This window comes from Leucopleurus acutus, assembly GCF_964270905.1.
Source record: "Leucopleurus acutus genome assembly, chromosome: 2".
NCBI lineage: Eukaryota > Metazoa > Chordata > Mammalia > Artiodactyla > Delphinidae > Leucopleurus > Leucopleurus acutus.
Genome location: NC_139143.1, coordinates 77,092,144 through 77,116,726, shown reverse-complemented (window position 1 = coordinate 77,116,726; position 24,583 = coordinate 77,092,144). Strand labels below are relative to the sequence as shown.

The 24,583-nt window shown below is 51.6% G+C and overlaps 2 protein-coding genes across 2 annotated transcripts; both read left to right on the top strand.

Moving 5' to 3' along the window:
• The first annotated feature begins 86 nt into the window (after window positions 1–86).
• Window positions 87–13,087, top strand: NCSTN (nicastrin). Its single transcript, XM_082861613.1, has 17 exons — window positions 87–193; window positions 1,432–1,536; window positions 3,459–3,582; window positions 4,014–4,135; window positions 4,562–4,707; window positions 5,461–5,611; window positions 5,906–6,015; window positions 6,275–6,427; window positions 7,099–7,203; window positions 7,387–7,464; window positions 8,332–8,504; window positions 9,977–10,079; window positions 10,194–10,289; window positions 10,596–10,683; window positions 10,949–11,103; window positions 11,343–11,555; window positions 12,184–13,087. The coding sequence occupies exons 1-17, from the start codon at window positions 109–111 to the stop codon at window positions 12,304–12,306; spliced, it is 2,130 nt and encodes a 709-aa protein (XP_082717739.1). The 5' UTR covers window positions 87–108; the 3' UTR covers window positions 12,307–13,087.
• A 10,890-nt stretch (window positions 13,088–23,977) lies between these two features.
• NHLH1 (nescient helix-loop-helix 1) lies at window positions 23,978–24,379 on the top strand (the record flags this gene model as incomplete). The annotated part of the gene is made up of 1 exon (XM_082832886.1): window positions 23,978–24,379. The coding sequence occupies one exon, from the start codon at window positions 23,978–23,980 to the stop codon at window positions 24,377–24,379; it is 402 nt and encodes a 133-aa protein (XP_082689012.1).
• Window positions 24,380–24,583: the final 204 nt, after the last annotated feature.

Here is a 24,583-nt window from a genome sequence, read left to right as displayed (position 1 = left end):
CTTCCGGCCCCAGGAGCTCCGGGCCACAGAGACGGCGCCATTGTTGGCCTAGAGAGGCCACTGCCGGACAAGGAGGGCACCAAGGCTTCCGCTCAACCGAAACGCAAGATGGCCACAGATGGCGGCGGCTCTGTGGCCGACCTGGGAAGTCGGAGTCTCCTTCGCCTTGTGTCTTTCTGCGTCCTACTGGCAGGTGAGACCTACCCCGCCCGTGAGCTCCAGTTTGTAAGAAGAATCCTCCGGATCTGGCCGGCCCGAGCGCTGCCGTCTCCCTTCTGGTCCCCGCCGCCCCTCCGTCCCCCCACCCTGTAAATCCTCTTTCTCTTTCGTTCCCACGACAGAAGTTCCCCCTTTGCCTGGACCTGAAGGTCCCTTCTCCCCCGCGGCACGTCGTGTAGACCAATTTCCTCCTCCAGGCCTCTTCCTGGACTTCCAGCCTCACTTTCTCTTACTTTGTCCGGGTATCTCGTTTCCCCCACGGCCCCAGCCACCCCACGCACAATCAGAAAGGACAGGTGTTAGTTAGCGTTCAGCTTTCTTCCCAGTGCGTTTAGACTTTTAAGATAAACGCGCTTGGTTCTGTGGGTGCATTGCGGCGCTTAGGAAGGTAAATGCCTTATTTCTTTCTCTGTTATTCCACTGTAAACCCGCGTCCCTGTCCTTCACCTCAGTTTGTCCCATCAATAAAGTGAAACTAAGGTAAGATATTAATTCTCTTAACTGTCTATGCCGTGAAATAATGACTCAAGAAACTTTAGCCATGTATAATGTGCACAGGTGTTTGCTTACACCCATTTATTTTCTGGTATATGGCTTTCTAGTTGGTCAAGCCCTAAAATACAAACATGCTTGTTTATAACCACGACGATATCTTCCCCCAAATTGAGATTGTTTGTTTTAAAAATCCCCAAAGGAGAAACTAGCTGCCTCACACTGTGGGCACACACAAATGACTTACTGATGTTAGATTAACTGACAGTGTGTTTGGCATAAGTTTTCTCTCCCAGTTCCATTCAGACCCCTGGAAAAATGTCTCAAGAAGATTTTTTTGCTGTTGTGATCTATATTCTTAGACTGGCACCCATTTATTAACTAATTAGTCATGTACATACAGAAGAGAAAAGCAGAAGTGTGGTTGTCCATGCAACCAGAAGCAGGTACACCTGAGGTTAAATACCTTTCCTTTGACAAATCAAGTTTTTTGTCTTTTAGCTTCAATGTCAGTTGCTTTATGATTTGTAGTAACTCTCTGTGGTACATAGCTGGGTGCATTTATTTGTTCCAATAATGTGCCCAGGAGGTGAGAAGAATAGACATTAGTCCCATTTTAGAAAGTATGATATACTCAAGCCATACAACAAATGTGTGACATGATGAAGGCTAGTACCAATGTCTCTCAATTTCTTCTTATACTTTTTATCTTCTGATCAGGTTTGTGTGAAGGAAACTCAGTGGAGAAGAAGATCTACATCCCCTTAAATAAAACAGCTCCCTGTGTCCGTCTGCTCAACGCTACTCATCAGATTGGCTGCCAGTGTGAGTTGAGGTTGGGATTTGTGTTCGTGGCCATTGATATTTCAGTCTGTGCCCTAGGTATAATAATCCAAGTCCTGCTTGGGAGTCGTAGCACACAAATTAGGCAGTGTGGGTAGTAGGTGATAGAGAACCATTTGTCAAACCAGGTGAGATAATTAATAAGAGCAAACATTTAGGAAATGCTACATACAAGGTTCTTACATGTACATCTCATTTAACCATCACAGCAACCCCATAAGTAGGTCCTGTTATTACCCCCATTTTACAAATGATGAAACTGAGTCTTAGTGAAGTTGAATAACTTTTCCAAGATCATTCTGCTATTAAGTGATGAAGCTTGGCTTTGAGCCCCAGTGGTCTAAGTTCTAAACCAGGACTCTTAACCACCCAGTTGGTTAGATGGAAAGTTATAGTCTTTTGTAAGGAGTAAAAGCCTCTTATTCTGTGAAGTCCACTCATCACCTGCACTCTGATTGCTCTTTTTGGAACTAAAATGGGCTTCCTTAAGGCAGTGAACTCTTTGAAGAAGAAGGCATCGAGAAACCAAATAGTTACAAAAGGAAATAGTAAAGGGTTTAGATTTGTCTTTATGTTTTGTAAATGTGTTCCAAGACAGGCTACCCTGTCAATGTGGTACAGGTTGATGACAAGTGTTCCAGTGTCTTGGTTTAGAGCCATAATTCTCATGCCTACTAAAGGACCATGTGATGTGTTTTGAAATTACACATGCTTGGGTCTCACCTTTAGAGATTTAAATTGAGTAGATCTGAGGTAAAGCACAAGCATCTCTATTTTTTAAAACTCCAAAGTGATTCTGATATGTGGCCAGGGTTGAGAAGTACTGCTCTAAAACAATTTATGAGTAACACATCCAGTTTTGAGTGGGGAGAAAACTTGTGGGGAGACCCTAGGATGTCTCTACATGGATCACTAGGGACTTGAGGGTATTGCTACATAGAACTCAAGGCATTCTGGACTGGATCGTCCATCCTCTAGAGCGGTGCCTTCCAGTCTTTGTCATGAAGCATATAGAAAATGTTATTTGGGACTTCCCTGGCGGTGCAGTGGTTAAGACTCTGAGCTCCCAATGTAGGGGGCCCAGGTTCGATTCCTGGTCAGGGAACTAGATCCCACGTGCATGCCGCAACTAACGAGCCTGCCTGCCACAACTGAGACCAGGTGCAACCAAATAAATAAACAAATGTTTAAAATAAAAGAAAATGTTATTTGTAGAGCATCCTGGGGTAATGGATGAGTCTGCTCCTGGCCTGGGGTGACCAGTGTAGGGTTTTTGGAAACCCTCGGTCCCCAGCAATGAGAGGACTCGATATCAGCACACCTAATCTATTCAAGGCCCATCATTTGGGAAACTATTCTACAGAACTCCTTGAACTTCTTGATTAACCTTTCCCAAAACTGGCCAAAAGCAAGTAAAGTCATTTCCAAATAGGGCAAAGGAATGGAGATCCAAGGAGGCTATGAGGTCAAGGAAATCTACACATATGTTTTCACAAAGGAAGATTCAGTGCTAGAACTCTAAGCTTGAGATCTAGATCCTGCCATTTCATGGAGAAAATGCATGTGTAAAGACTTTGGTGTCTGCTGTTACAGAATCTTGTATATGTGGCTAAATGAGGTTGAGGGAAGAGGGCAAGAAAATGAAGATCGTAGAGCCTTTCTGACATTTAACAAACAAGGCCTCTAATGAGTAGACTCCGGGCCTCTTTTGTCCTCCATTCCCTCCTAGTAGCCTTCAAATGGAGCCAGGGCAATTCAGCCTTTCAGTTACAGTCCAGAGTTCGCTGCATTACGCAGTGTCTTGTGACATTTTGTGGGGGGGATAAATGATCTGCAGAGTCAGTGAAGCAAAGTCAGAATGGTCAGCTGTGGGGGCTTTAATTTGACCCATTCTGTTCTGGCAGCTTCTGTCAGTGGGGACACAGGGGTTATCCACGTAGTACAGAAGGAAGAAGACCTACAGTGGGTGTTGACCGATGGCCCTAACCCCCCTTATGTCGTTCTGCTGGAGGGCACGCTCTTTACCAGGTAAGAACTCTGTGTTCCTGCTGAGGAAATGCATCCAGAGAGGGGAAGTGTCAGTGAACAGTCCTCACACTTGTGAGTGAAAACTTCCCTTGGCTGCCCTGGTCCGATCAGGGCAGGGGGTGGAGTGATCCTCTGAAGAAAAGATGGGCCATTAAAAGGAATCGTCTCGGTGACCTCGTAAGTAGAGCTCTCGTTGAATACGGACCCCAGGGAGGAAGAAGGGGTGCACAGAGACAGGGTAGATGAGATTAAGCCCTGAGTTCAGATCAGGTCATGGTTCTCACTCAGAAGCTAAGAGACCGAAAAGACAAGAAATGAGTCGACAGTGTTGATTCCCCTAACTCCCCATTTGTTTCCATCCTAGGGGGCAGGATGTCGGGCTGCCTGATAACCTCCCTGCCTTTGTTCATGGCATTGTCACCCTATTCCAGGAATCTGATGGAGAAGCTGAAGGGGAGAACCAGCCGAATTGCTGGTCTTGCAGTGTCTTTAGCCAAGCCCAGTCCTGCCTCAGGCTTCTCTCCTAGTGTGCAGTGTCCCAATGATGGGTTTGGTAAGAGCCCCAAGGGATCAGGGGAGCCTGCTGTCACCCAAAGCTCATTGTTGCTTCATTCTCACATCTTGGAGGGCTTGGGAAGAGGTGTGCGTCTGTCTGTGTATAGTGTGAGCAACTGACTCCCAAACAGAAGATTCGTTTCTTTGTCTTTACCACTCATCCCTTCTCTCTCCTGCTCACCTTTCTTCTGCTTACCTTCCATCCTCCCTTTTTGTCACATGCTCAGATCCCTAACTGCCCAGCTTAGGGCTCCCTGATACCAGTGTCTGTTTTACTGTAGGTGGTGATAGGTTGATACTTGCTTTGAGTCACCGCCTCCTTCAGAACTCTTAGTCCCAATCCTATGATATCCTAGCCCTCCTTCCTTACCTGGTCCCTGAGTGCTTGGTGTCCCAACATCCTATCCCCTGTCCTCCCTTTCAGGTGTTTACTCCAACTCCTATGGGCCAGAGTTTGCTCACTGCAGAGAGGTAGCATGGAACCCCCTGGGCGATGGCTTGGCTTATGAAGACTTCAGTTTCCCCATCTTCCTTCTTGAAGATGAAAATGAAACCAATGTCATTAAGCAGGTAATGACTCTGCCAGCTCCTAGCAATCCCACTTAGAAAGAGAATGATTTTTTAGGCTCTTCTCCTGTTTAGAGAGAGTCTTATTCTACTAGTACACCCTCTGAAAAACAGTTGCTTCAGGAAGAGCCAAGAGGTTTATTTTTCTCACATTCCCCTGTCTTCTCTCCTGCCTGAAATTAATAGCATTAAATATAACATTTAGACTGGAAGAAAACATAAAGAATACTTAATATGAGATAAGGTATAGAGTCCTGGTTAAGAACCCTTAGTGTGGTAAGAAAGAGCATTGGACTAGAAATTGAGAGATTCAATTCAGTAATTTCTGAAATTCTTTTTAGCTCTAATGTTCTCTAATTCTAATCTAATGTTCTCTGATTTTGATACATAGAGCAGTTAAGAGATTTGTCTAAAGTTACATGGTGAGTTGATGTGCAAACATCTTGAATTTCATTTTTCATCTCTCAATTTGGTCCTCTTTACAGCAAATCACATTAGGAACAGTGGCTGAAGCTCCAGATTGGGGCAGGCCATTGGTATAGGGTAATTTCATCTGCCCCAACTAAGTCATTGACTCTGTGCCCCTCGGCACCTCTTGGTGAGTTTTTCTCTTTGACCTTATAGCTCCTGTGGTTGTACCGGGACAACTATAGCTCAGGGACAGATGTGGGAATGGAGCTGGGCCCTCCTCCTTCTGGGAGTTATGGGATGGACTCCACAGCTAGCTGCCTCATCAGGGTTCATCTCCCCTTGTAGTGCTACCGCGATCACAACCTGAGTCAGAACGGCTCAGCACCGGCCTTCCCACTGTGCGCCATGCAGCTCTTTTCACACATGCACGCCGTCATCAGTACCGTCACCTGCATGCGACGCAGCTTCATCCAGAGCTCCTTCAGCATCAACCCAGGTAGGACAGGTCCGAGGCGAGCTGGGTGCCCTGGGGTGGGGAGGAGGGGTCAGGCCAGGGAATGTGGGCGAGACCACAATCGAGATAGAGTGGGCACAGGTAGGGAGCACTGGGTGGGAGAAGTGGAAACAGTTCTACACAATCGAGGCAGCTTGTCCCAGAAGTGGACAGTGGCAGAGAAACCAACGTGGAAGAGTGGAGACAGAAAATGACTTACAGAGAGGTCTCCTGGGCCTTCTCTGTAGCTACCTTCTCCCTTACCTGTTGATCTCTCACTGTCTGTGTCCTGCTCAGAAATCGTCTGCGACCCCCTGTCCGACTACAACGTATGGAGCATGCTTAAGCCTGTAAATACCTCTGAGACGTTGGAGCCCGATGACAAGGTTGTGGTGGCTGCCACCCGGGTGAGTGTTGGCCCCTGATCAGGGTGAGCAGGGCTGGCACAGAAAGGGCAGGCAGGCCTGTTTTGGGCATATGAGGTGTCTGAGTTGCTACAGTGGGGAGCCTCAGACAGAGAGGGATCTGGGCTGTGGGACTCTGGGGTTCTAGCCATCGCCGCAGGATATGAATATTTTCTTGGCCAGAACAGGAGAGGGGGACTGGGGCCTGCCCCGAATTTCCCTTTTCAAAGTGTACCTCCCCTGCCTTGTCTGCCGTGCCCAGCTGGACAGTCGTTCCTTTTTCTGGAATGTGGCCCCAGGGGCTGAAAGTGCCGTTGCCTCCTTCGTCACTCAGCTGGCTGCAGCTGAAGCTCTGCAGAAGGCGCCCGATGTGACCACCTTGCCCCGCAATGTCATGTTTGTCTTCTTCCAAGGGGTGAGGGCTCTTTGGCTGGGGTGGGATGGCTGGGAAGGAGTGGGTGGTAAAGATGGGAGTGGCCATTGTTTGGGGAAGATCTCAGCACTTGACTTAATTGTTATTCACCAGAGAGCTTCTAGATGTGTCTATGTGTGTCTCCCTTTCAGATTCCCCCACTGTAGGAAGCCTTTGCACCCTGACCTGGAATTGGTATACTGCCAACTCCCTCACTCCCCCACGGATACGGTCTATTTGAAACATTCTTTTACATTCTCTGGACCCTTTCCCTGCCACCTCCACCCAGGAGCCCTGAGGCTCCTGCCTCTCCCCACTGCCACGACATACTGGCCCTAGGTAAAGGAACAGCAGCCGTGGCTCAGTCGGCGGAGGTGGGGGAGAAGCAAAAAGCAGACAGTTAACAGCTGATGTTTGCCTTGGGCCTCCACTTAGGCTCCTCTCCCCACGTCTGGGCTCGAGAAGTCCTGTGACACATACATGTGGGGCATAGCCACAGCTGGGAGCTGGGGTAGGGAGGAGGGCAGAGTCACATGACTAAGCTGGACAGCAGTTGAGATGACACAGACAGTAACCTTTGTAGCTACAGCTTTGATGATCTGGCCCCAAGGCACTGAGACTGCCCTAACACTTTGGAGTCTCTGTTCCCTTTCCCACCCATCTCCATCCCTCAGGAAACTTTTGACTACATTGGCAGCTCAAGAATGGTCTACGATATGAAAAATGGCAAGTTTCCTGTGCAGTTAGAGAACATTGACTCATTCGTGGAGCTGGGACAGGTGTGCAGCATGTATCCTCCACCCCTTCCTTCCTACCTCCTAAAGCTTCACCTCTGCTGTTCTCTTGTACCCACTGCAGGTGCCACCACCTCTTCCCTTGACTTCTGATCCCACTCTTTTCTCCCCGATATGGGCCAGAATGGGAGACTAATTATAAATGTTGCTTCTTCATCTTCCCCTCAGGTGGCCTTAAGAAATTCACTAGAGCTTTGGATGCACACAGACCCCATGTCTCAGAAAAATGAAACTGTACAGAACCAGGTAATCTGAGCATCTCTTCCCCTCACTTCCTGTTTCAACAGCTCAGAATATGGGCACCCTCTCGCCCTGGCCCTATCCGCACCAGCCTCCAGGGCCTGTGAAACAGGACCTTAGGTTGGGTGTTGGCCAAAGGGTGAACACCCGGCTGTTACAGCTCCCCGGGAAAAACCATGAGTTCAGCTCCTGTCACTGGTTCCCTGGGATGGATGGTCCTCTGATCATTCGGTGCCTAGTGAACTATCACTGCCCATTAAGGACAGGATGTGAGTGGCTCCTTTCTCTCCTGCTGCCCCAGGGACCCAGCTGTCCTGGCTGCCCTTCCTCATCCTGGCTGTGTAAGACTCCTTACCCAAACTGTCTTCCACTTTCCTCACTCCTTGTTCAAGACCCTCTCTCCCTCAAAATAGGTCTGTTTTTTTCCCTGAGGTCCTCTTCCTGCCGTGCCAGCTTCAGTGTCATCCCTGCTCTGGCTTCTTACAGCCCTTACAGAGTGGACTACTGGTGTGGCATTCAGCATTGTTTTGTATTAGTTTTTGCTCCTCCAGTTCTACACAGCAAATAATAAGTAAAACATCAGCTGAGGATAAGACAGTGTCCTGAGGACAGTGGGGTTTACCTGTAAATATGAAAACAAAGAACCCACAGGCCTCTTACTTCTCTGTGCCGTAAGTTAAACAGGATGGTGGGAGCTGCAGGAAAATTCAGAGAGCCTTGATCCCAAAAGGCTTGAAGGATTTAGATCTAGGAGAATTTAGGGCTGCTCAACAGATTGGGGACTTGAAGTAGAGAGTGTTTCAGGTCTAAGAGAGACCCTTCCTGCTTCCTCTCCCCAGTGCATCCCATCAGCTAATGCCCCTCATCCCCCAGGTGGAGGAGCTCCTGACCACCCTGGAGAAGAGCGGTGCTGGCGTCCCTACTGTAGTCCTCAGGAGGCTGAATCGGTCCCAGCCTCTCCCACCATCTTCTCTGCAGCGATTTCTTCGAGCTCAAAACATCTCTGGCGTTGTTCTTGCTGACCACTCTGCTGTCTTCCAAAACCAGTAAGAGTCACCTAGCCTGCATCCTCTTTGTTCCCAAAGAGAATCTGTTCTGCAGCCAGAGGTCCATAGAGAGAAATGTCTCTGTGTCAAGAGAGATCACTGCTCGCCCCTGTCCCCACACGACCCTCACCAAAATCTCAGGTCAATCTGTGTTCTTTGCTCAGTGTCTTTTTCACATCTAACCTGGTCCCCGCGTTTGACTTGACATTTCATCTTAGAAAACAGTCCTCACCCTGAGCCCTTTCTTAGCACAATCCTCCTCATTTGTGGTTCCACCTCTCCAAAGCTCTCCAGGGGCCTGAGTTCCCCAGGGCTGCCAGCAGAGGGCATCATCTCAAACGCGCGGCGGAATGATGTTGGAGGTTCTTTGGCTGGAGCACAGAGAGCTGTCCCTGCTCTCTATGACCCGCCCAAGGGTGCCTATGGCCCGCCCAAGGGTGCCGCAGACAGTACTCATACTCTGTGAAATGTAACATGTTCTTGCCATGTGGTAAGTGCGCGTGGTTCAGTGTCGGTGTAAAAATGTCCCTACAGCTGAGGGGGCTCCAGCAATAAAGGATGAGGCCCTGGTAATCACCTCTCTCCTGGTCCTAGGCACCTCTAAACTGCCCCTAACTTGAGGCCTAGGGTAACAGGGGACTTGACTCAGGCTGGATTGCTAAGCCCCCAGCCTTCCTTCCCTTCTCAAAACAGGCCAAGTGAGTTTCTGAGTAAAAATGCATAAGCTCTGGTTCTCCAGCCCCCACCCAGTAGCACCTTCTCATTTATTTAGGGCGGTGACGGTTCTGATACATAGGGTCAGCTCTCTTCTCCAGACCTGTCTTCTGTATCACTTTGTGGTGAGGGGTGATTCATCATTTGAACATATGTTGGACTTGGCCGTGAGGCTGACTTGATTCTGTGGGGGGCAGGCATTCAGTGATGGTAGAGGCTGGGAGCGCTCTCCTCTTAGCTTCTCTTCTAAGATCTGTCTTGGGGCTTCCCAAGGAGCATCAGGGTGGCTTGACCCAGTGTAGTGTTACATATTTGTGGACAGACCTGCTCGTCCCCCTCTACTCCCAGCCACCTTCAGTATGAATGTACATTGAAACAATCATATGATTGCTCTGATAACGTATGGCAGGGTTCTCTGAGAGTCGTCTTAGCCACCCTCCTGTATCTCCGACCCAAATGACACGGAAGTGTCTCTTACGTTTAAAGATCTCCCAGGAAGGAACGGTTCCTGCATTGTGATCTTATTTACCTTTTCTATCTTGTCGGTCAGGCGAGTCTTTGTATTTAAGCACTCCCACGCTCACTCCTACTTCGCCATTCTCTACGCCTTTTCAATGTGGAATCCTGATTTTCTCTCTTCCCTCCTCCCTGTATGAGGAAAACTGAGATCCCAAGTTCCTGCAGAAGGGACAGTTGAGGGAGGAAAGGGCAGGGCCCTGGCTGAGTGCAGCCAAGGCTCATGCTGGCTTTCCTGGCAGCTATTACCAGAGCATTTACGACACTGCTGAGAACATTAATGTGACCTACCCTGAAGGGCAGAGCCCTGAAGAGGACCTGAACTTTGTGACAGATACTGCCAAGGTAGCACCCACCCGGGCTGGGTGGGAGCATGGGGAACACAGTGCAGACGGCTAGCATGTTCGTGTTGGAGGTCAGAGAACCTGGGCCATTCAGCCACCTCCTCACCTACTACAGGCTCTGGCAGGTGTGGCCACGGTGCTGGGACGTGCACTGTACCAGCTCGCAGGAGGAACCAACTTCAGCGACACCATTCAGGCCGATCCCCAAACGGTAAGAGCAAGTGGGCCCTGGCTCCTTTCTGTCTGTTTACACAGCAGGCTACCCCATCCTTTATCCTGGTCCCTTGCCTAGTTTCCCAAACCTTGGCATTCAGCGGCCCTGGATGTGCAGGTGAGGATCACTGATGCCCCAGAGAGCTCTCGGGTGAGCCTCATCTGCATCCTGTGACCAGCCACCGTCTCCCCAACCCCAGTGTCTGGCCAGTCTGGTTCCTACCCCATGACTGGATCTCCACTAATAATTCTTTCCTTGGGCTCCAAGTCACAGGGGTCTCTCTTCTCCCTGTCCCAATCCTAGGTTACCCGCCTGCTCTATGGGTTCCTGGTTAGAGCCAACAACTCGTGGTTCCAGTCTATCCTCAGACCGGACCTAAGGTCCTACTTGGGTAAGCACCTGGTGTGCGATGGGACCCTTAACGAAGGGAAGGGATAGAGAAAAAGTCATCATTTTGATTTAATCTTTCCTTTCTCCTTTTTCCTATTTTCTTTACCCCCTGTTTTCCTTTCTTCCTCCTGATATCTGTTGGATCCTTTTCTCTTTAACTTTCTCCTCTCTGGCTCCTGCCTGTCCCTGGGCTCTTCCTATCCCTGACCATCTGCACCCCACCTTCCACCCACCAAATCCTCCCTTCCCTTGTGGTATCTGGTCAGGTGACGGGCCTCTTCAGCATTACATCGCCGTCTCCAGCCCCACCAACACCACTTACGTTGTACAGTATGCCTTGGCAAATTTGACTGGCAAGGTGATCGACCTTACCCGAGAGCAGTGCCAGGATCCGAGTAAAGTCCCCACTGAAAACAAGGATGTGAGTGGTAGTGGACATTGGAGGCGCCCCAAGGGTCCCCTTCCCTTGGGAAAGTTGGTGGATCTCCTAGGCCCAGTTGGACCCAAGAGATTGGGAAGGAGAGGTGGAGGGTTGCAGCCCTTTGAACTTGAGTATTGAAGAGGCAGTAACCTGGGTAAAAACGGACCATCTAGAGGGTAAAGGGAGTGAGAGGGAGAGGATCCTGTCAGCTCGTTTGCTGTGGCCTGTCTTCTGTGCAGCTGTACGAGTACGCTTGGGTTCAGGGCCCTTTGAATTCCAATGAGACAGACCGGCGTCCCCGGTGTGTGCGTTCCACGGCACGACTCGCCAGGGCCTTGTCCCCTGCCTTCGAATTGAAGCAGTGGGGCTCTACTGAATACTCTACATGGACTGAGAGCCGCTGGAAAGACATCCGCGCCCGGATATTTCTGATAGCCAGCAAAGAGCTGGAGGTGAGACACGGGTTGGGGAGGGTGGGGCGTGGGGGAGGTGGCAGAGGTCTATTTGACCTCTTTTTATTGCCTCTTGTCTCTTACCCCCTTCCATCTCCCATTTGCCCCAGATTTGCCACAAAAACCTGCTGCAAATCTGTCCCTGGTCAGCCAGCATGCGCCATTAGGAAGCTTGTCTTCACTGATAGTTTACGTATGTGTTCATTCTGGACATATGTTCCCATGGAGACCCAAAGAGATATGCCTTCCCCTGTGGACCCTATGTAGCCCTTCCGCAGCTCCACTCCCATCCGGTATGTCCATGAGCCATCGCTAGGACGAGTCAATCTAATAACTTACTGAGCACCTGTCACAAGTGAGTCAGTCACGTAATTGGCCACAAGAGAATCAAAGTCGTGGGCCCTACCTTCTGGGTGCTTAAAATCTAAGTAAAAAAGGCAGAAGCAAGGACAGAGGTACTTCCCTCCTCTTTTCAAATGGGGAGACGTTGCCTATGATTGCTCAGTACTTGGTGCTTGGAGCCAGCTCTGGAGTTCCAGTGCCCTGGCTCCCAGCCCCAAGCAGTTACCCACAACTACACTGAGTTCTGAGAGCACCTTTCTCCTTCCCTGCCCACCCCCTCCTGCAGTTTATCACCCTGATGGTGGGCTTCGGCGTCCTCGTCTTCTCTCTTGTCGTCACCTACTGCATCAATGCCAAAGCCGATGTCCTTTTCATTGCTCCCCGGGAACCAGGATCTGTGTCTTACTGAAGAGGACCCCAGCTTTTCCTGCCAGCTCTGCAGTTCACTTCCTAGATCATCTATCCCACTGGGACATAAACCACTAGTTTGTCACTGGAACCTCTCTGGGCCTGGCTCGGACTGACATTAACATAAAGTGGAACTGCCCAAAAGAGACAGTGAGAGAGAAACGAGTTATCTGCCGCCCCCATCTTCCCCTTCCCTTCTCCCCTTCCCTGTGTCTTCTTCCTCACCCCTGCCAAATCCTGGGATGACAAATAGAAGCTTCTTGCTCCTGTTTTGACTCCTGGCTACCTACCCTAACTTTCCCTTCTTCAGGATCCCTCTTGTTTTTCCGTCCCACCTTATACCTCCTTCTGCTCCCCGCCCCTCGCCCCCTTCCTGACCAGGAAGGACATGAAGGGGTGAATGCCAGGAACAAAGTGCAAGGAAGCCCTGAGGAGGACAGGAGCCATCTGTGGGCTGAGCCTCCTGTCTCCCTCCTGCTGTCCCGTCTCAAGGCCCTTAGATGGCACGTCAGGGTGGGTGTGCTGCTGGGTGGGTATCCCACCTCCAGCCCACAGTGCTCAGTTGTAATTTTTATTAAGCTGTAATATCTATTTTTGTTTTCTTTTTTCTTTTTGTGTGTGTACGTGTACATGTATACAAATATATAAATAACGAGTCTCATTAAAACAGACTCTCCCACATGTCCTGTACCATTACCTGTTATTCTTCCTGAGCCCCCTTGTTCAGTGATCCCAGATTGAAGTCGTGGAATCGTAACCTCACATGCTCTCTTCTGAGTCCCCAGAGAGCCCGAGTAGTAAGGCTCTGTCAACAACAGTGGAAGTTCTGGCAGAAGGGTTCCTTGTGGAGCCCTGGAATCCCAGTTTCCCTCTACAAGAGCGACATTAGCACGGTTTCTTCCCACTTTGTATTCGACAGACATTTCTCTCCTTATCTGAGGCCCGGGCTGGGGTCCAGAGATGAAGGGAATACAGCAGCCTTGACCCTTGAGTAGCTCACATTTGGGCTAAAGGGAGAAACATACACTCACAACTAGGTGTAGTAAATGGAGAAATTGCAGCCTCTCCAGAGTGCTTTGGTAGCACATGGAGGGGTTCAGGGCAGTGGGGGTGGCATTTAGAAAGGCTGCAGAGAGGAGGAGGCACTTGGGTGGTGATTTAGAGCTCACCAGGTGTGGAAGCATCGAGCCAAGAAAAGGCATGGCTCACGCTTGAGAACGGTAGGTTGTTCAGTGTTCCCGAGCCGTGAGGATCCGCAGGCAGGCTGGGGCCAGGTCACAAAGGCCCTTGGGTGGCACGCTAAGCAGTTTGTGCTGTCAGTGGGCGTTTTGTAGACCAAAACGGGTAGTTTTGGACCCTTCTAGAAAGGGAATCTCTGCTCTTTGGAGATACGCTCATTCCCTGGGTCTTCACAGAGGCAGGATTCTGGAGGATAGCAGAACTGCTAGACGATGGGCAGGGGCTGAGTCAACTGAGGGGGGACGTGAACCAGTGGGAGTGGCGCCTGAAGCCAGCCTTCTCCGCTAGCTGCTGGCCAAGGGCCTGTCTGCAACGTGCCTGAAGACGGCAGAGGTGGAAGAGACCTGGCCATTTTCAGAGCCCCAAGCACTCCTCTTCGTTCCCTGATTAGACTACCTTTTCAAATCCTGCTGAGAGGAGGTGATTTTTCTCGAGGTTTCCCTCCAAGTTCCCTCAGGGGGCATGTTTGGGATTCTGGGGTGTGGAACTATACCCCGCTGCTTCCCCTCCACCACACCCCTCCCAGTTTGAGCTGGAGAAGCTGTGCACTGTGCTGGCGGGAGTTGAGCACAGCTGCCGCCGTCGCCTGGGCCCACTCCATGCCTCCCTCGGCCAACAGGTCTCCCAGTGGACAGAGCGCTAAGCTCCCTCATCCTGCTGGCAGCTTCTGGAAGCGAGGAAGTGGCTGAGAACCAGTGAGAGGGCTGAACAGGGAAGCAGAGAGTTAGGCAAAATCAGTGGATGGGGTGGGCAAGAGAAGGGTACAGGATGTAGGGTTTTCTGTCCTCCGGTCTCCTCCTGGGGAGGAATCTTCAGCACCAGCTTGTCTTCCGCCTTCCATGCTACCCCTACGTCCCCCTCCCCCCAAAAAAGAAATTACAGAACCAAAAAACATGTCTCCTGAGGAGACCAGGCTCCATGGAAGGGGCAATAGACCCCCAGATAACCCATTGGGGCCCTCTTTCTGAGACCACAGTCTAACTCCTCCCCAGCCACCTCCTGTGTCCTGGAGACCGCATGCGATTGGCTAGCAGCATCTTAGGGCCACAGACTTAACTCTTAACTCGTTAGCCTCCCTCTTCCTGCTTGCTCCAGGCCCTGCTTACCTCTGTGCCACCTGAAATTTGTCATTTTCCAGCTCCTCCTCTGCCCACAGGGCTTCCCTCCCTCCCTAATCCTACCCACTGCTAGTTCTCACGGCACCTTCTCTTCCACCCAACCCCCGTGAACTGTTGAATAACAGACCACCCTGCTCCAGGACCCAGTCTGTCCTGTCTCTACCTCTTGTGACACCTGGTCCCTCGAGACTAGCACCGAAGGCTTTTCTATTAGCTGGTTTCTCTTTCCCAGCTTCTCTGAGTAAAGGGTTTACTCTTTTCTGTCTCCCACATCCCAGAGGCACATCCTGGGAGGAGATAATTTTCACCCAGAGTCTGGTGTTCTGTACCAAGATTCCACCTTTTTCAGGGAGCATGTGATAAGCCCTGGGACCATATGATAAGCCCTGAGAAATTGTGTGTATGGCCTAACTCATTTGATAGATGGGGGAAACAGTAGCCCAGAGGAGTGACGTGGCTTGCTCAAGGTTACACAGCATGTTAGAGCAGAGACTGGAACATTTCTTGTATCTGCACTGGTAGCTACAGTGGTAATAAACATTTATGGAGCCTGACTACAGGCAGGGCACTCTGTCCCAGCATCGTAAAAGGGTATGAGATATAGCACCTTCCCTTAGAGACTTAGGATCCAGAGTCTAGATGGCTGGATGGGACATGACACGAGATAAATAACCAGGCCAGGCAGCATATGTTCCATGCAAAATCAGTGCTATAGAAAGGTTCTACCCGAGTTCAAAGGATGGAGGGTTTGCTTTGGGTGGGGCCAGTAAGGAGAAGCTTCATGTTGTCGTGGGAAGAGCTCAGGACCAGATTTTCTGGAGTGCCTCTAATGCTCTGTGTGACTTTGGAAAGGGCACTCCCCTCTCTGGGCCACAGTGTTCTCATTTGCACAAAGTGGAGTCAGAGGAGGCTGCTGTCTGAGGCCCCGCCCTGCTCTGACAGTCAGCCTCTCTTCCCTTCTCCCTTTCATCCTAAACCCTTCAGGGCAGCGGATGGCTTGAAGGGTTGGCCAATTCATGAGCTTTTGAAAGTAGTTAGAAAGTTCTCCCACTGGAGAGGGAGGCCTGGGGGGCACTGATTGCCCTCTAACCCGGGGACAGTAGACTGCGGGTAGTGGCATAATGTTGTAGAAAAGCCATCCTGAAACTCAGCATCCCATCCTCAAAAAAGCTTGGTGGGAGTTGTTGAGTTGGTGGGAGTTTGGGAAGCAGAGAGCCTTGGAAGGTCAGGGTCCATGTGGGCCTCAGGTCAGCTTTTGATTCCTTTCTGAGTCCCACACTCAGAAGGTAGAGGGGTTGGCACACTCCTGTTGTTGAGAAGGGCAGCTGGAGCCCCTGTTCCCAACCAGAAGAACATGGGACAGGAGCGGAGGGGGCATCTCAGGAGGCTTGAAGAGATGATGCAACTGTGAGTAAATCTTACCAGCCTCTGACTCCGGCTGGCTGGCTGCTCAGGGGCTGGGGGCCAGGACCCTAGAGTCCCTTGTCTCTTCTCCCATCAACTGAGGAAGAGTTAGAGAAACTGGAGGGGAAAAAGGAACAACAGAGATGAAAGAGGGTATCTGGAAAAAGAATAAATGAGTGAAGGGCAAGTGGAAGTAGGCAATCCTTGATGGGCTGAAGGAGGGAAGGAGGCTGGGAGTGCTCTGAGGGAGCTGAGCCTGAGGGGAGAGAGGCCAGGCGGGTGTGCTGCGGGGGTGGGGGGAGTGGGCCCAGAGCTGGTGGTGACAGATGGGTGGACACAAAGAGGAGGGCTTCGGGGAAGACAGATGGATGGGGGAGGGAGGAGGAGAGGTGGGGGGGCAGTGGTCGGAGGAGGCCTAATGAGATTGGGATGGGCTTGGAGCTGGGGAGAGGTGAGCGGAGAGGAGAGAAGAAAGGAGAGGCTGCCTTAGGAGACAAAGGCGACAAGGCCTAGGGGGCCGGGGGTGAGAGCGGGCTCAGGGCCTGGCGCTGAAAAGGGGCTTCCAGCAGGGCTGGAGGCAGAGAAGGGGACAGATTGTGGAGACCCGCTGTCACCTAGAGGCACACAGAGGTGGAGACAGGGAAAGACAGACTGAGGGAGAACACGTGGAAGCAGACAAGGAGGGAACTTCAAAGAGGGAAGAAGACCCAAGACGAGCCTCCGCTTCCCAGGATCATAACAGATCCTGCCCAGGAGCTCCTGTGACCCAGAACACACATGATAACACCCCTGCCCCGGGCCACTCCCAGGACGGGTCGCGCAGTGTGGCACAGTGAGGGTTAATGCCGTCTGCTCTCTCTGCCAGCCGCTTGCCTGGTTGGGTCCCCAGGGCTCCCCACATATGTCACCCCCTCTCCTGCCAAACCCACGGCTTCCCAGCTCCTCCAGGCCCTGCTCCCACCCTCAAGGACCAGGCCCCCTGCCCCCATGTCTTCCCTACATCCCAACCTCACTCCCCCACCATCTAACTCACAGGCAGGCAGTGTGGCGATGAAAAAAGATGGGGAGTAACAATCTGAAAAATTGAACACCTATCAAATGCAAAATAACAATAAACCACAGAGCCCCACTCATCCTCCCACCCCCTCCGCATCTTCCTGCCCTGCTTACAGCAAAGACCCCAACACAACTCCCAGGGTTCTCCTCCCCCCGCGGGGCCTGGAGCTGCCGGCAACCTGAGTTGACCTCAGAGCTCTCCCCAGCCTCCCTCAATCATCACGCCTCATATACACGCATGGACGATTTCTTGCCACCTTTGAATCACTGCACAAATGTAAGGGTTTGGGGTACCTAGCACTTTCCCACGCACGGTGGGACAAAAGCCCTACAAGGAAGGCAATATTTTTCCCATTTCACAGATGACAAAATAGGTTCAGTCAAGGTTAATGATATGTCCAGGGGATCCCCTGGTGGTCCAGTGGTTGGGACTTCATGCTTTTGCTGCCGAGGGCCTGGGTTTGATCCCTGGTTGGGGAACTAAGATCCCACAAGGCTGCGCAGCCGAAAGAAAACGGTTAATGTTGTGTCCAAGGTCACCAGGACTCGGACCCAGGTCTACTGGCCCCAAGTTCAGTAGAATTAGTAGTTCTTCCCACCACGCCATGCTTTTAGCTCCTCCTCTTTATCATACACTATGTCCTTTTTAGCTACACCCCCTAGGTGCAAAAACGGAATCCCTGAGTGAACACTGGGGCTGGGGGCCCCAGAGTCCAGGACCCTGGAATGACAGATGCAGAGGAGGCAGACAGAGGTGGTCCCAGAGCACTCTCCCACCCCCATGTACCATCAACCCTCAGCTTGCACTGGGCACAGCCTGGGCTGGGTTGCAGGGTTGAAGTATCTGAGCCGAACTGCCTAAAAGGAGGGAGGCCGGGAGCAAGGATTTGGTTTCTCTCTCCCATCTCCACCCCACCAAGTTTCCCTCCTGCTTCTGCGGTCTCTCCAGGTTCTGTTTCTGTTTTTCTCAATGTCTCACCCTTGGGGAACCAGGTCTCCCCATTTCAGTAACAGTCCCTCATCTCTATAGCTGTTTGTCGTGTCTCCCCTCCTTTTCTCCCTGTCTCCAGTATTTTTTTGTTTCCTCACAGCTGTCTGCACTCTGCTTCCCACATGTCTGTATATCTCCACCCTGTGTTGGGGCTTCCCTCAGGACCCTCTCCCAGTATCAGTACCCGTCCATCCCTGAATATCCATGTTTTCTCCACGTCCATAATTCACCCAGGTCTGTGTCTTCCCTAACCATCTCCTCTTTTCATGTCTCTCCCCATGTCTCTATCCCCCTGTATCTTGCATCCCCGAATCTTCCACAAAGCCTTGGCAACCTGGCAATTCTGCTCCCATCTTCTCTCTTCTATCTCTCTGTCTCCCCTACGTCTCCATCTCCCCGTAACGAGTCTTCCCATTTCTCTATATCTTCCCCATGTCTGTAACCTCATGACTCTGTTTTCTCATCTTGTTCCTCTCTGTGTGTGTCTCGACATCTCCCCACGTCTCCCCCTTCATTTCCTCTGTTTCTTCTCCATCTCCCATTTGTTCCGTATCTCTCCTCTCCTCCATGGCCCTCTCTCCTGAGTCTCTCTGTCTCCCAATTTTCTTGGATGAGGTAGAGGGCAAGAGGGTGGGGGAGGTAGGATTGTTGTTGCTGGGGGCTCATTAGGTAGAGATTGGTTTTTAATCAGCACCATGGCAATGATGATGCAAGAACTGAGATGCCACCTGATCCCCTGCCCCCCAGCCCCCCTCCTCAAGCCTCCTTTCCCCTCCAGCTCAGCCAATCTGCTGGCGCCTGGGCACCTGTCTGGGCCTGCCCAGGTGGGAGTTGGCACCTCCCAGACCTGGGGGTGGGGGAGCTTGGGGAAGAATTACAGGACTCCCCTTAGGGAATGCCTTACCCTGGAGAAAGCCCAGAAAATGTTGATCGGCAACAGGGAAATGGCAAATGCTTCCAAAAGCCTGCAGGTGGACTGTGCTCCTACTAAGGTCCAGACCCATTACGTGCATTATCTCGCTTAATCTCCGTGGCAACCTAAGCGGCAGCTATATTTAATCCCATTTTACAGAGAAGGAAGGTTGAGGCTCAAGAGGTTGAGTTACTCATCCAAGGTCACACAGCCGACAAAGCTTTCTTCGCTGTAGCAGTGTAGCCGTCTCTGCAGTCCTCCCAGCCATGGTTCCTTCTCGATATTCACAGAGGTTCAACGAAGACATTCAACAGCTGAGTGGGGAAGAGAACTTCAGATACGGAAACGTAGCCCACTGCCTCTGTGCCTCCCTTGCTCCCTGCTCCTGCCACCCTATATCTCACACACACCACACACACACACACACTCAGACACGCATGCACATGCACACACAGGCTGGGGGCAGCTGAGCTATTGATGTGAACGTAATCAATGCCCATTCGCATAGGACTTTGCAGCTAGTTTTCTTATTGCTTATTTGATGCCCCGGCGCGCTTGAAGCCTGCCTGGGTGCCCTGCCCTCCTCCCCCAGTGTCCATCCAACCCTGGTTCCTCCTCTCCCCGCACTCCTGTATCCTGCTCCTTTTAGCCTTTACCTCTTTCCTCCTGAGAGCCCCCAATTCCCGGTGGGTCAGGTTGGGCCAGCCAGCCTAGAAAAACTCCTTGTAGGATCTGTGTCAGGAATCTGACCCCACTCCTCCCCTGGTGATTGGGTAGGTGGGAGGCTGGAGGCTGGGATAAGAGGGTGTGGGGTGATTGAGTCCCAGGGTGACAAGGGCAGGGGCCTGAGCAGTAGCCACAGGCAGCCTGGCAAAGGGGCTGGTGGGAACCAGCTTTACGAAGAATGAGAGCTTGGTGAGGGCAAGGACTCTAGGGACCTCTTCTGCGTTTTCGTGCTGTCCACTTGCCCTTTTCTCGATCTCCCTGTTAGTACCTCGGAGAGCCTTTTTCCCAGGGAAAAGGAGATGTGGGAAGGGGCTGTCAAAGCCCAGCTGGGACTCAGAATGGGACCATGGCACTTAAACCTGGCTTGCTGGGGGCCTCTGTCCCTGCCGCCTCTGGTGTGGGAGACTGAGGGGTTTCATCTGTGATCCTGCCCTGGCTCTCGCCCCAGCCCCACCCCTTCCCCAGCTCTCCATTTCTTGCTTATGAAATATGCATGGAGAACAGATGTCCCTGCTCCCCCACTCCTCGCCCCCCCCCAGGGCCAGCCCCACCCCCAGCTCCCAGGGGGGTTCCCAGATCCCTCTGCCAATGGCTGCCTGGCCTTACTGTTTAATATTGATAAGGGGGGGGGCTGGGCCAGCCAATGGAGAGCTGGGTGTGTGTGTGTGTAACTCCATATATATACGTAGGGCTGGGCCAGCTCAGGTGTGTATGTGTCTGTGAGCGTGTGGTGTGTGTGTGCGTGTGAGTGCGGGTGTCCCCAGTACCTAGCCAAGCTCAACCCCTCCACCTGGGCCCTATATCCCCAACATGTGTACCCCTCTCCTATGCCCCGGAGCCTGTACAGCCACGCCACGCTGCCCCGGAGAGGTCTAGAAAGCTGGTCAATAACTTTGCAGACGGATGAGCTCTGAGCAGCCAGAGGAGACTGGGGCTGTCAACGCTGCCCCCCTGTCCTGCCAGCTTGGATCCCCTCACAGGCTCCTCCTAGGTAAAGGGGGAACCAAAGGCTGGGGAGGGGTGGGCGTGTCCCTCCCACTCTCTGGCTCAAGTCCCCTCCCAGAGCCTGACTCTAGTTTTCTCTCACGCTGTGTCTCTCTCTGTCCCTGCACCTCCCTCTTCCCCACTTCTCCCCTTTGACTCTTTGTGCCTATCTATTCTCAGTCGGGTTGGGGATGGCAGAAGTGGGGCAGGAAGTCCTATCCTGGATGCTTGGAATTCTGATCCTCGGAACCTGCAACTTTGAAACCAGAAGTGGATTTTGGGGTGAGGACTGACTTGATGGGTGAATAGAAGCTGCTGCCAGGACTGGAGCTGGGGAAGACAGTGGGTCCAGGTGGAAATGGGACTGGGGTCAGATTGGGAGCAGAAGAGGGGAAGGGAGGGCCAAGTGATCAGGGATGAAGGAACATGGGGACCAGGCAGGGCTGTGATAGATGTGCCGAGAGCCCCATAGCTGAATTCCTGGGTCATGGGGGTGGGGAGTTGGTGCACTAAACACATACTGGGAGGTGCTGACTTCGGGGCCTCCCACGCTATTGCCATCTATCCCCTCATGTTCCTTTGGACCCTGGAATATGCGGTGTGTTCTAAATTTCAGCACTCACCCCCGTCTGTTTTGTGTTATGGCTGTGTGCGTACATGCTGTCAGATGTTGATGATCTCACACCCCCAACCTCAGAGCTTACTGTTAGTGGACTACTCATTTGAGCCTGTTTTCTGCATGGTGGGGCGGGGCAAGGCTGGGGAGTCCTGACCCCTGTGAAGGTGTCCATCAGGCAGGAGAACCCGGGCTGGTGAGGAAGGGGATATGGTGATTGCGAAGGAACCTCTGTGCTTCTGTTTCTGCCACTTTAGTCCGGCTGAGCTCACAGTGAGTGGCCCACTGTTCCCACTTGACATTCCCCCACAGCAAAGCCCTTTCCCCAGCCTTCCCCCAGACCATGTTCCTGCTGCCTCTTCCTGATTTCCTCTGGTCCCAGGGACAAGCAAGCTTCGCCAAGCCCCAAATGGTGGCCTCCAAAAGCTACCCCTATCCGTCTCTGCCCGCCACATCTGAACTGGCCTTGGGCTGGGGGAGGATGTGGAGTGGAAAGCTGATTATGTTCCCTTTCCCCAATCTTCCTTGCAGAGTTGCCAAAACGGCCAGGGAATGGCAAGGGTTGAGGGTGTTGAGGACAGAGCTGGAGGAAGGGACTGTCCTGAGCAGGGGGATTGTGGCCAGAGGACATACCTCCCCCTGATTCTAGTGGTCGGGGTGGTAGGATCTGGTGTCTGCAATGGTCCTGTTGTGGGGTTTGGGGGCTGGGAGGGACTGAACTGGGCAGCTGTGCCGAGCTCCATATGCCCCAGTCCACTCTACAAAGGGCAATCTGTGTGTTTATCATCCTCTCCCCTCCACACACACATACAGAAGCAGCCAGGGTGGAGACAGGCCCTGGGAGGGAGGGGATGGTAAGGCCAAGGCTTGCAATGCTCCCCTCACAACTGGGAAAGGTTTAGAGCCACAGCCAATCTCTGTTGCAGCTGTGGCTCCAGTCTCGCTCAGTTCCCCCCCACCCCTTTTTAATTATTAAAAAAAAATCTTTGTGATAAAAACATATAACATAAAATTTACTATTTTAAGTGTACAGTTCAGTAGTGTTAAGTATATTCACATTGTTGTGAAACAGAGCTCCAGAACTTTTTCATCCTGTAAATCTGAAACTCTATACCCTTTGAGCAACACCTCCCCTTCCCGACCCTCCCCTCAGCCTCTGGTAAGCACCATTCTACATACTGCTTCTATGAAGATGAATACTTACCTATATCATATTAGTGGAATCATACAATATTTATGTTTTTGTGACTGACTTATTTCACTTAGCATAATGTCCTCAAGGTTCATCTATGTTGTAGCATTGTGACAGGATTTTCTTCCTTTTTAAGGCTGAATAATATTCCATTGTATGTATATGCCACATTTTCTTTATCTGTGTATCTATTGATGGACATTTGGGTTGTTTCCATATCCTGGCTATTGTGAATAATGCTGCAAAGAACATGGGGGTGCAGATATATCTTCAAGATCCCAATTTCAATTTCCTTAGACATAAACACAGAAGTGGGATTGCTAGATCATATGGTAATTCTATTTTTAATTTTTAAAGGAACCTGCATACTGTTTCCATAGCAGTTGCACCATTTTACAATCTCACCAACAGGGCAAAGGGTTCCAATTTCTCTCCACCCTTGCCAACACCTGTTATTTTAGGGGGTTTTGTTTTGTTTTTTTTTTTTTTTGATAGTAACCATCCTAATGGGTATGAGGTCATATATATCTCATTGTGATTTCGATTTGCATTTCTCTGATGATTAGTGATGTTGAGCATCTTTTCATATGTTTGCTGGTCATTTATATATCATCTTTGGAGAAATGTCTTCAAGCTCTTTGTCCAGTTTTTAATCTAGTTATTTAGTTTTTTGAAGTTGAGCTGTGGGAGTCCTTTATAATATTCTGGATATTAACCCCTTACATCTATATGAATTGCAAATAACTTCTCCCATTGCCTTTTCACTCTGTTAATTGTGTCCTTTGACGCACAAAAGTTTGTAGGTTTGATGTAGTCCCATTTGTCTATGTTTGCCTTTGTTGCCTGTGCTTCTGGTGTGACATCTAAGAAATCATTGCCAAGTCCAATGTCATGAAGTTTTCCCCCTGTGTTTTCTTTAGGAGCTGCAGTTTTAAGTCTTACACTTAGGTCTTTAATCCTCTTGCTCAGTTTTATCCTGACCCTGTCCTTCTCATTGCTTCTTCTCCTTTCGAGTTGCCGACTTTCTGGATCTCTTCCCTTCTCTCCATCTTTCCTCTTACTCCTTGACACCATGGCCTCCTGCCTGTCTCTCCTGCCTCACTGCCTCCACCCCTCCCCATGTTTCTGCTGTTCTTTCCCCAAGCTTACAGTACCTCCCCCTCTCCCAGCCCATCTTAAACCTTCCTCACCCCTCCCCATCTCTGAGCTGTCCCCTCCTTCCTCCCTCTGCCCTTACCAATTTCCCCTTCTCTCTTCCAGGCTCCCGACCAGAACGCTGACCATGGAACCCTGAAGTGGCTCTCACTTCCTTGAGCTCAGTGGCAGACCCCACCACCCCAGGCCCTTCCTGCCCCTCCCGCAACCAGCTTTCAGGCTCCCAGAGGGAGGGGTGGGGAGGGGATCCTGATCTCACAGGGCGAGGGGCATCCATCATGATGCTCAACTCAGACACCATGGAGCTGGACCTGCCTCCCACCCACTCTGAGACCGAGTCAGGCTTCAGCGACTGTGGGGGCGGGGCGGGCCCTGACGGGGCGGGGCCGGGGGGGCCGGGAGGGGGCCAGGCTCGCGTCCTGGAGCCAGGAGAGCCGGGCCGGAAAGACCTGCAGCACCTGAGCCGTGAGGAGCGGCGGCGCCGGCGGCGCGCCACAGCCAAGTACCGCACGGCCCACGCCACGCGGGAGCGAATTCGCGTGGAAGCCTTCAACCTGGCCTTCGCCGAGCTGCGCAAGCTGCTGCCCACGCTGCCCCCCGACAAGAAGCTTTCCAAGATTGAGATCCTGCGCCTGGCCATCTGCTACATCTCCTACCTGAACCACGTGCTGGACGTCTGAACACTGCCTGCCTCCCGCCCTGGATTCACTCCTCTCCCCGGGGCTTCGCTGGGGTCCCTCCTCACCGCTCACTGCTTAGAACGGCCACTCCTCCCTGAGTCCCTGTACCTTGGCATAGCATGTACCCACTGGCCCTGGGCCCAGGCAGAGTGCCCACCGGTTGGTCGATTGGTCGAAGGAGACTTCCTTTTACTCACCTAGGCA